Genomic DNA, 12,087 nt, shown 5'->3' with positions numbered 1-12,087 from the left:
TGTTTCCGTTTCATGTGTTTCATACGGGATCCAAGGTTTTTTTCCCGCTTGTTTTAATTCAGCCTATCCCACCAACGTGTTTAACTAACCAACCAACGTGTTTAACCAACCAACAAACCAATCAATCAATGCATGTTTCCGGTTCATGTGTTTCATACGGGATCCAAGGTTTTTTTTTCGCTTGATTTAATTGAGCCTATCCAACCAACGTGTTTAACCAACGTGTTAAACCAACATGCTTAACCAACGTGTTTAACTAAGCAACCAACGTGTTAAACCAACCAACCAACCAACCAACCAACCAATTAATCAATGCATGTTTCCGTTTCATGTGTTTCATACGGGATCCAAGGTGGGTTTTTTTTGCTTGTTTTAATTGAGCCTATCCAATCAACGTGTTTAACCAACGTGTTTAACCAACGTTTAAAACCAACATGTTTAACCAACGTGTTTAACTAACCAACCAACGTGTTTAACCAACCAACTAACCAATCAATCAATGCATGTTTCCGTTTCATGTGTTTCATACGGGATCCAAGGTGTTTTTTTTCGCTTGTTTGAATTAAGCCAATCCAACCAACGTGTTTAACCGACGTGTTTAACCAACGTGTTGAACCAACATGTTTAACCAACGTGATTAACTAACCAAACACCGTGTTTAACCAACCAACCAATCAATCAATCAATCAATGCATGTTTATGTTTCATGTGTTTCATACGGGATCCAAGTTTTTTTTCCGCTTGTTTTAATTGAGCCTATCAAGGTGTTTAACCAATCAACGTGTTTAACCAACCAACATGTTTAACCAACGTGTTTAACCAACCAACGTGTTTAACCAACCAATCAATCAATCAATCAATGCATGTTTCCGTTTCATCTGTTTCATACGGGATCCAAGGTCTCTTTTTTTTCTTCCCTTGTTGTAATTGAGCCTATCCAATGTGTTTAACTAACCAACGTGTTTAACCAACATGTTTAACCAGACCAACTTGTTTAACCAACCAATCAAACAACTAATGCATGTTTCTGTTTCATGTGTTTAATACGGAATCTAAAGTCTCTTTTTTTCGCTTGTTTAAATTAACCCTATACTACGTGTTTAACCAATGTGTTTAACCAACCAACCAACCAATCAATCAATCAATCAATTCCATTAATTAATGCAAGTTTCCGTTTCATGTGTTTAATACGGAATCCAAGGTCTCTTTTTTTCTGCTGGTTTCAAGAGACCCTATATCAAGTGTTTAATTAATAAACCAATCAACCAACTAATCAATAAATTAATCAATCAATATATATGATATTTTTATTTATGACAGTATAATTAAAAGAAAATGGAAGGAAAGACCTATCAATTATTCAAGAAGAATTGAACTTTAATTGTTTACCTTCTTGTATTTTATTTATTCTTATGAACTTTGTTTATTATACATGCTATATGCCCGTTTCTTTGTTGTACTACTTGTTTTTTAGTGAAGTTTGAATAGCGATATACTACTGTTGCCTTTATTTATAGTAAGTGCAATTTTGACATAATGTGGAAATTTTGAATTGACTTTCCATTTGAATTTTGAATTAGATTAGGAATACATTCTATTTCATACAGGAATGTTGTTTTTTAAATGCATTACTTTATGCCAAATAAGATAGAATGAAATCTTTCATGATATTGATTGTTATTGTATACCATTTAAAGTGTTTTATCAGCCGAGTATTGGTAGTACAAATAGCAGGTACATACATAAATGTATGCTTGATGTGTACCCGCTGCAATTATTTGCATCCGACCTAAGTCAGGAATCTGATGTCCAGTAGTTGTCGTTTGTTGATGTGGTTCATAAGAGTTTATCGTATTTTTATAAAATTGTACCGTTTGTTTTCCAGTTTGAATGGTTTTTCACTAGTAATTTGTGTGGTTATTTATTGCTTGCTGTTTTGTGTAAGCCAAGGCTCCGTGTTGAAGACCGTACTTTGACCACCTATAATGGTTTACTTTTAAAGATTGTGACTTGGATGGAGAGTTGTCTTGGCACTCATACGTCTGTTATATATAAATATATAGATATAGGAAGATGTGGTGCGAGTGCCAATGAGACAACTCTCCATTTAAATGTACAAATAACGTCTCCAGTAATCTGCTTCCGTGCAAGTTATCGTTTCTTTTTCAGGTATTTTTTCACTTAGGGGTCCTCACCACTCGCTATTTGATTTTATAAGTGATGAAATTTTGCCAAAGACGTGTCTGCTGTCATATTGAGATAGTTAACCAGACATCATCATATTGTTCCACGTGATATACATTGTAAATACGTTTTATATTGAATTACCTTTATTAGTCAAGTAAAACAGCATGAAAAACAAGAAAATCAAGGTGCTATGGAATATCCAGAAAAGGACGTGTGAGCTGCCCCAAACACAACTTCTGAAGCTCTAGCTCTATGCTTGATGAATACTCGATCTCCAGCTGCTAGCTCCATCACAGCACTAATTGTACTCGAGTCTGCAGCTAGTCCTCTATGCGAGTAACCTAGAATATATGGCTGATCATTCTTGTTCAGTTGGTAATGTACTACGGCACCATGATTAGCCAAAAGCATACATGAAAAATGGTATAGTCCTGGAACCCTTGCTGTAAACACGCCAGTTGATGGATCATATGCTTCACCTCTATTCACTTTCACGTCATCGAATTCCAAAACCGCATTTATTCCAGTTAATGTAAAATGCGGAGTAAGTGCAGCAAAAAATGCGGTCTTGACTGCTGCTGTATAAATAAAAAAAAAAGTTTAATCAGTTATAACAATTAAACTAAGAACTAAAATATTTAATGCAATCAGTTTAAGGAGAACGACCAGTTACGTTCCTAAAGGAGCAAACTTTTTTGTCAACGGAATTCTGCTCTTGTAGGCTTTCTTATTTAATTTCAACACTATGTATTGTTTCTGTATTTTGCAAGGCATTATATTTTCATTTTCTTATATCACCGTAGATCTAAACAGGTAAGCATATCTATTTCAAAACTTTCCAATGTCCAGGAAAACCAAACGATCGTCCTCTTATAAAGTAATTTATCTTCGATAAATCCCTTTTTAAATTGTCAAGTACTGAGGGAGGTGTAAGGGGTCAGAAATTATTACCGAGTGTTTAATCAAAGTTAGGATATAAGAAGTTTCATAGCACTTTAACATTATAAAAAACGTATAAAAACCTCTCGTTATTCGTCTTCCAAACGAGCGCAATATTCAGATAAATTAATGGTGGCACGAACCCTTAGCTTAGGTTTATGAACTCTTCTGTAGCCAGTCAAATGATTTATCAAATAGTAAAAAGAGATCTTTATTAGATAAACATTTTTATTTTGGTCCCAAACCATTAGAATCTGCTACAGAATATAAATACTTAAGTATAGTCTTCAACAATAGAGATAAAATAATATAGCAGCTGAAAATCTTGCTGACAAAGCACGTAAGGCATATTTCGCCTTGAAATCAAAATTACCGTATTCTAATTGTATTGCAGTGGAAAAATGGGTAAGATATTTCAACTCATTAATTTCACCAATTATGACTTATGGATCTGAAATTTAGATCTCAGATTTTAATATCAATCTTTACACTGCTGATACACTGATTATGAAAAATGTTCTCGGTGTTCATGGTAAGGCTTACAATTTAGCTTTACGTACAGAGCTATATCCAGTGTGATTTATATCATATAAACTAATGTTTAAATACTATGCTAGATTAACTGACACATTGAAGTTGGAAACAACCCAAAATTTGATTTATTAGAATCTGCATTCATTGAAGATAAAAAATTGTATACACAAAAGAGCTCATGCTGGGTACAATCTTTACATAAACTAAAAAAGTTAATCAACTTTGTTTCACTTCAAATATCACATAAAATGTTTGAGGACTCACTGAAAAACTTTTATTAATGCAAGATTTTGGGTCAACTTGAAAATATCAAATCTAATAACACAGGTAAACTAAGATTTTATTGTAAAATTGGATCATCATTTGACTTGAAAGCTTACTTAAGATTTGATATTAAGAAATATGATACATTTTTTTAGATCACTGCTTACAAAAATTAGAATCAGTGCACCTTCAATTGCAATTGAAACTGGGAGGTATAGCAAACCAAAAATTTTAACAAGTGAAAGATACTGCAAACTTTGTAAAGATAAAGTGGAAGATGAAGTTCATTTTCTTTTATATTGTCCTCTATATAAAGACCTTCGAGAGAAGTTTGATATTTTCAAAAACCTTAATAATGATGATGATATTATATCAACGATTTATTTACTTAACCCAGTAAATCTGGTTGACACTAGACAAATATGTAATTAGGTCTTTCCACCTTTCCGTGGAAAGACTTATTGTATTTGTTCTGATTATTATTATTTTATTTTTTTTTTTTCTTCCGCCTAATTTTTTTTCTCGCGTAGTATTGAGGTTTCAAAAGATGTCGCTTAGATATTTGAAATATGATATCATATAGTTTATACGCTTTAAAAATTTACAACGACAAAATAAAATACTCTACGTTGTAAGAGTTATCTCCCCTAACACTGTTTTTCTTGTGGCCACTACTCTTTCGCAACCGTAAAAGATTACGACAAATTTATTTTACCAAATTGCTCGTTACATCTTCAGGATAAGGATATTCATTTGGACCGAAGCTTTACGGAGACTCCATATGAGAGTTATTCCCCCTTTTTCATTTGATTCAAGTGATATGCATTTCTCACTAGTAAATCATAAGTGATAGAGACCTAGGGTCTTCAGATTTGAGAACCTTGGTCCAAAAAAATGAAATGAGGTCAAGGTCAAAGGTCAAGGTCATTTTCTAAATTTTGATTTTGACTAATTTTGACTTATTTTCAAATACCTTATGACATACCGACAAATAATTCTTCATAAATTGTAAGTTGCGACATGTCCTTACTTGTATATTTTGGTTGAAAGGGTGCGCAGACAATAAATTGGAGTTTTTGCCCATCTTACATTTAGAATAACGCGTTAAGTGATATTATTCATAAACCAAACATATTATAGACCTAGGGTCCTTTGATTTAAGGTCCTTGGTTTGTGACCTTGAAATTGAGGTCAAGGTCATAGGTTAATAGGACGCTCTAGATTTTGACCTTTGCTTTAAATTCATATAAATACATCATAAAGCCATAGAAACTAACATTTTTAACTGATTTTTTCATATTTCAATATCAAAATAGATCTTTAATAGTGGAAAGACCTTCAATTGTTCTCTGAACAATTGGTTTTTAATTATTATTATTTTTTTTTTTTTTCTTCCGCCTAATTTTTTTTCTTGCGTAGTATTGATGTTTCAAAAGATGTCGCTTAGATATTTGGAATATGGTATTGTATAGTTTATACGCTTTAAAATTTACAACTTCGTAACAAAATACTTTATGTTGTAAGAGTTATCTCCCCAAACACTGTTTTTCTTGTGGCCACTACTCCTTCGCAACCGTTAAAGATAACGACAAATTTAGTTTACCAAATTGCTCGTTACAACTTCAGGATTAGGATATTCATTTGGACCGAAGCTTTACGGAGACTCCATATGAGAGTTATTCCCCCTTTTCCATTTAATTAAGTGATATGCATTTCTAAATTGTAAACCGTGAGTGATAAAGACATAGGGTCTTTAGATTCGAGGTCCTTGGTCCAAAAAAATAAAAATGAGGTCAAGGTCAAAGGTCAAGGTCATATTCTAATTTTTTTTTTAATTTTATTTTTGCTTATTTTCATTTATTTTCAAATACCTTATGACATATCGACAAATAATTTATCGTAAATTGTTAGTTGCGACATGTCCTTACTTGTATATTTTGGTTGAAAGGGTGCGCAGACAATAAATGGGAGTTTTTGCCCATCTGACATCTAGAATTACGCGTTAAGTGATATTACTAATAAACCAAACATATTTAAGACCTAGGGTCTTTTGATTTAAGGTCCTTGGTTTGTGAACTTGAAATTGAGGTCAAGGTCATAGGTTAATATGACGTTCTAGATTTTGACCTTTGCTTTAAATTGATATAAATACATCATAAAACCATAGGAACTAACATTTTAAACTGATTTTTCATATTTCAATATCAAAATAGATCTTTACTAGTGGAAAGACCTACAATTGTTCTCTGAACAATTGGTTTTTAATTATTTAAGTCAAGCTTTTGAAGTTCGTAATAAAAATCTAATGTCAGTTGGTCTACTATAAGTGTAATACTGTGATATTATATATATAATTAGTACTTGAAATGTTTTCTTTATGTTGTACATGTATTTGCATAAATTGTCATGTTTAATGTGTTTGTATCTTGGAATACGCATTGTATCATATGTGTTTTGTCCAATAAAATATTTTGAATTTTGAATGTTACTGTTTTATTGAATTTACTAGAAAAAGGGGACTTTGTGTCAAATAAACCCAATATTTCTTTTTTGAAAATCAAGTCTTAAAATGGAGATTTTACTGTTCTCAAATTTTAAACATAGATCATTTACTTGCTTTTCTATGATGTGCCAGCGTTTTATTGTTTACAAAGAGTTCTTAAAACAAAGTTTTAATTCGAAAAAATCCAAGCTAAGTCACTAAAGTCGAGTGCAACTTAGTAGAAGGTGTACTTGATTTGATCCATATTTATATTTGTAAATTTATATACTAGTATGTGTTTTAAGGGAATCAATGCTAGCACTGCATGCAATAATACTATATCAGTCCCCGAATTTCGACATCAAGGGGAAAGAATGGATTTTCTATAAAATGTCCATAATTATTATGTTTAGCATTGGATCAACATAAGGGTACATAATCCTTAAACGTAAAACTCAGTCGACAGATGACAGTAAATATTTGTCTTTCGACAAAGTAACAATGATAAAAACCACAATAAAAAAATCACTTTTTCCTATTGCTCACATGCCACTCACATTACAAAAATGACAGTTAAAGATTTATCTTTAAACGAAGTATTCCAAATATACCTTTAGACCTTGCCACGTCCACTTTCATTTGTTCAAAATCATCTATTATGTCTCTAACACATGTTTGTGAACTGCACGCTATGAAGGGCAAATATATGGCTATGAAAATGACGATCGTTGGACACGTAATCATCCTAACTACCAAATGTAATGACGTTCTCCTTTCAGCGTATGAGTTCTACAAAAAAGAAACAAACAATTTTCCTGTAGATATCTCTTTTAACACTCACGACACGAAAAAACTAGAGGCTCTAAAGAGCCCGTGTCGCTCACCCTCGTTTATGTGCATATCATGATAAACGAAGGTGGATTCATGACAAAATTGTGTTTGTGTTATGGTGATGTGTTTGTACATCTTACTTTAATGAATATTCATACTGCTTACAATTATCTCTATGTATAAAGAACTTGGCCCAGTACAATGTAGTTAAGATACTTTGAAAATTTTAAGACAGAATGACCTTGGCCTAACGACAACAATTGTGCAGTCAGATTCGCTCTAAATGCTTGGTTTCCGAGACATGAGCCAAAAATTGCATTTTACCCTAGTGTGTACTATTTTTACCAATGTCGGCCATCTTGGTTCACATGCGTTAAACATGCATAAAATTTCGGATGAGATCGCATGTAAAAGAATATATATATACTTATACAGTCAAATGTGAAAGCTAAAATTGTATAAAGAAATACTTTTTGTGTATAAGTATGATCAATAAATTATGGTTGTTAAGAAGGAGTGAGCTTACTATCAAAATACATCGTATATACAATTGCAAAGGTTTCTTCGTGTCTTTGGTTGTTTTGGATTAAACAGTGTGTTAAATTTGATAATGTTGTGTCTGGGTATTGGTTCATTTGGCATAAATTTTCTTTCATCTTGTAAAGCCGGGAAAACAAAAACTGGTCATTTAATGATAAATCCAAATTTGAAATTTTTTGGTAACCATTTGCTGAGGTCTGTATTTTTCACATACAATAAGTTTGAAAATCCGGTATTGTCCAATATATTTTTAATCTAATTATTTAACCATGTGATTGTCTGTTATTTATAGAATGTATGACAAACGGACTGTATTCCACTAACTTTTTAAACCTAATAAAATTGGAAATGGAAATGGGGAATAGGTCAAAGAGACAACAAACCGTCCAAAGAGCAGAAAACAGCTAAAGGCCAACAATTATTCTTCAACGCAGCGAGAAAATATCGCACCCGGAGGCGGTTCTCAGCTGGCTCCTAATTAAAAATGTCTACTAGTTCAGTGAAAATGGACGTCATACTCAACTCCAAAACATATAAAAGAACTAAAATAAAAAACATACAAGACTTAACAAAGGCCAGAGTCGAGTTGGGACAAGAGCAAAAATGCGACGGGGTTAATTATTTTTTTTAATCTCAAAACGCACAGTAAAACTAAGTTTAAAAGTCAGAGTACGATGTCAGAACAGGCAACAACAAAAACTAAAGAAAAGTGTCAATAATGCATACATTAACAAAGGACTACTAGCTGAACACATTACTGTCACCACAGCTCCAGATCTTAATTAGTATGTTACAAAATTACGTCTCTTGTTGCAGCAACACTACATGTTTTGCCATTAAACTTTTTTTCTCCAAATTTCCGACTTTTTATAAGTTTATTTTGTTGCAATTTGTCTACTTATAATGTGCAAGTACTTGTCTGTTTAACACAAGTTTAATGGAATTCATTTATTTGAGTGCTAGTCTAGCTAAGAATCAGACAGTGGTGAAAACATGACAAACAAAAACCCACTCAGGTTGACATTAATTTATGTCAAAATGTATAATGATGCAAAATCATACCATTCGTTTCATTGTCCTGTTCTGGTAATTTGAGATAAAATTTGGTTACAATGTACTAAAAATTAACAATTAAGGGGAGCTAACTCTAATTTGCTATCATTCCAACCAAAGTTTGTCTCAAGAAGTTACCAAACATGCAGACACTAAAGACCTACCATTTCTAACTCAGAATTAGTGTTACTTCAAAATAGGATGGCTAGGTAGGTGTTTTTTTTACAGCCATGTTTTGATTTTTTTTCAAAATTGCCTGATTCTTATAAAGACTGGCACTTTAAAAATATTAAAGTCAAAAATTGAGATTTTGATCTGCAGGACATGTAAACCATATATGCAAAATATCAATGCTGTTATTATTCAAAAATTGTGATTTCTGTCGTTAATATATTTTCAAATGACAATCATTAAAATCTTTCGAACGAATGGAAAACAACTGGCATATTCCTAGCTTGGTACAGCAGTAGCGGATCATCCAGAAGTTTTCATAAGGGTGCCCGCTGACCGACCTAAAGAGGGCTCCAGTCATGCTTCAGTGATTCCCAATAGCTATATAATCAACCATTTTTTCTCCCAGACCCTATGAATCCGCCTATGTACAGGTATTTTCTTATGGAGAAAATGGTGGATTAAACCTGTTTTTATAGCTAGCTATCCTCTCACTTATTTGACAGTCGCATACAATTTCATATTATTGACCACAATGAGTGAATAAAACAAACAAATTGTAGGACTTAATTAACAAAGACTGCAAATATCAACTTTTTCACGTTGAAAGACAACAATAATTCCTAGATTAAATTCAATTGTATACTGTATTTAAATGAGAAAATAGATCTTAATAGAGAATTATAGCAAAAAAGTTTGATTTTAGAAAAGGTGCAATTTTCTTGTTCCGAAAGTCTTTGGTTTTATAGAGGGGGAGGGTTGGGATCCCGCTAACATGATTACCCCGCCACATTTAAATGTATGTGCCTGTCCCAAGTCAGGAGCCTGTAATTCTGTGGTCGTCGTTTGTTTATGTGTTACATATTTGTTTTTCGTTCATTGTTTACATAAATGAGGCCGTTAGTTTTCTCGTTTGAATTGTTTTACATTGTCTTATCGGGGCCTTTTATAGCCGACTATGCGGTATGGGCTTTGCTCATTGTTGAAGGCCGTACGGTGACCTATAATTGTGAATGTTTTTGTCATTTTGGTCTTTTGTGGATAGTTGTCTCATTGGCAATCATACCACATCTTTTTTATATTGTGTACATGCTGTGTCAAGTTTGTCATTAGAGTATTGGGCTTTACAATTTTCTTTAGTTTTCTTTTATGAATTTGTGATCTGTGATTTGTTTTTCATAATTAAAAAAAATTAGGCAATCGTTAAGTGTATAATTGTTAGAACCTTTCCTAAGTAAGACCTATGTCTGGAATCTGATCTCCATTAGTTGTCGTTTGTTGATGTCGTAATTCGTGAGTGTTTCTTGTGTCTTGTTTTTATATAGATTAGACCGTTGGTTTTCCCGTTTGAACGGTTTTACACTAGAATTTTTTGGGGTTCTTTATAGCTTGCTGTTCGATGTGAGCCAAGACTCCGTGTTGAAGACCATACTTTGATCTATAATAGTTTACCTTTATAAATTGTGACTTGTTTTGGATGGAGAGTTGTCTCATTGGCACTCATACCACATCTTCTTATATAAATATTGTCATAGACAGGTATAGGCGACTTATTGCATATAGTCATGATGAGACCGGTTAAAAAAGGGTCTGAAGAGTCAAGGATTCAGAAATAATGGTTTAAACTGCACGTCATATAACGCGAAAGTCTTTTCTCTTTGAGGCATTCTTATTTAACTTATATTTCATAAACTAAATAACAGATATAGATATGAACATATCAACTAAAGTTTAAATTTCAAACATGAGAGTCAGGAGTTTTTTTCTCTCCATTCTGTATGTTAGAGCTCTTACTTTTAATGAAAAAGACCATTAAACACGGAGATAAAAAAAATCACCTGTAGGCCATCATTTTGAAAATCTCTAAACCGTCCATGGAAGTACGGTTAAAAAACAACCAATTGATTAAGAACAAAAAATAATAAAACATTGAACCAATAACCAAACTTCAACCAGGTAAATGGTAAAAGAAAAGAAAACACGCCTTAATTTATATTCCGTTTAATTAATTACGTCCGATACATTTTCCAATAGCATTACCTTAAAAGCATGGGATTATACAGAATTCAATTTCAAAGTCAGGCTCGAACAATTCCGAAGATTAACGACCGATACTCTAAAATATCTCTCGGATTTATCATTATTCACTATCGATACCCAAATATACCCCATAAACTCGAAATCATAAAATATCTAGCTAGTGTACAATTCCTCTTAATTTTTTTTAACGGAAACGTAAATTTATGAATTAAGAAATGTTTGACTCTAAAATTAGAAAAAAATAATCAAATGTAGAGAAATAAATATTTAAGTAAATTATTGAAAACGAATAAAATAAATTTAAAGTACAACTTACCAGGACGAAAGTTATCCCAATCTGAAAAAAATAGTCCAGACGAGGTTTAAATATCCATGCCTGGATGGACAAATGAGTCTCTAGCACGAGAAAAACGAGCCCGCGAAAAGTGAACGAACAACCTAGTTGTATATACTATAATATCTAAAAATAGAAAAATGAATTCCGATTACCCATGCAGTCAGGATCCTACTTCGTCAAAATTATCTCCCCATTACGCAAGTTTATTTTCACAATCGTAGAAATGGGAGCCATTGTAGGGATGACGCGATACCAATTTGCTCTTGGAAACCGATAAATTTATCCACATTGCACCAATACGATCCTTATATGTCAGTTATATTTTAAAAGATAAATGTATCAGCTAGCTAATAAGCCCCAGTTAATGATCTTGTCTGCATTAATTCAACTTAAAACTATTGTCTGATCGGTTGTCAGGTGGAATTTTCGAAAAATCATAAACATTTACAAAAAATTCTAATTAAATATTTCGTGGAAGGGCAGACTAGATTTTTTTAGTGGTTGAAGACTATAAACCATAGTTATCATACACAAAAAATTAGAATTTTCGAAGATATGCATTTTCATCATCCACAACTTGTTAGACTGTCGTCAAGTTCTTTCAGTAAAAAATAGCTATTCGAACACACCTTCTCTGTTTTTGTGACTCCTTAGATAGGTATCTCACTTGACCCATACATTTCATCTTTTAGTAATGTTATTTGTTTTG

General features: G+C 32.5%; 1 protein-coding gene across 2 annotated transcripts; it reads right to left on the bottom strand.

The window, feature by feature from the left end:
- Positions 1–2,312: 2,312 nt before the first annotated feature.
- LOC134692748 (collagen alpha-1(X) chain-like) lies at positions 2,313–11,492 on the bottom strand. 2 transcript variants are annotated; one of them, XM_063553259.1, is made up of 3 exons: positions 11,358–11,492; positions 7,018–7,195; positions 2,313–2,762 (listed from the first exon to the last, which is right to left on the bottom strand). In XM_063553259.1, exons 2-3 carry the CDS (start codon positions 7,148–7,150, stop codon positions 2,368–2,370), a joined length of 528 nt encoding a protein of 175 aa, XP_063409329.1. In that variant the 5' UTR covers positions 7,151–7,195; positions 11,358–11,492; the 3' UTR covers positions 2,313–2,367. The 2 variants fall into 2 exon arrangements, with proteins under 2 accessions (XP_063409329.1, XP_063409328.1); XM_063553258.1 differs by having other exon boundaries at positions 2,313–2,765; positions 11,358–11,491.
- Positions 11,493–12,087: the final 595 nt, after the last annotated feature.

Source organism: Mytilus trossulus, chromosome 12, assembly GCF_036588685.1.
Source record: "Mytilus trossulus isolate FHL-02 chromosome 12, PNRI_Mtr1.1.1.hap1, whole genome shotgun sequence".
Classification (NCBI taxonomy): domain Eukaryota; kingdom Metazoa; phylum Mollusca; class Bivalvia; order Mytilida; family Mytilidae; genus Mytilus; species Mytilus trossulus.
Note: the sequence above shows the minus strand (reverse complement) of the source record. Positions and strands in the feature narration are given on the sequence as shown.

What these genes read in the sequence shown, in the direction of transcription:
- LOC134692748 (XM_063553258.1), bottom strand. Translation starts at nt 7,150, where the DNA reads ATGATTACGTGTCCAACGATCGTCATTTTCATAGCCATATATTTGCCC. An exon ending in GGACGTGGCAAGGTCTAAAG is followed by an intron (nt 2,766 to 7,017) that starts GTATATTTGGAA and finishes TTATTTATACAG; the next exon opens with CAGCAGTCAAGACCGCATTT.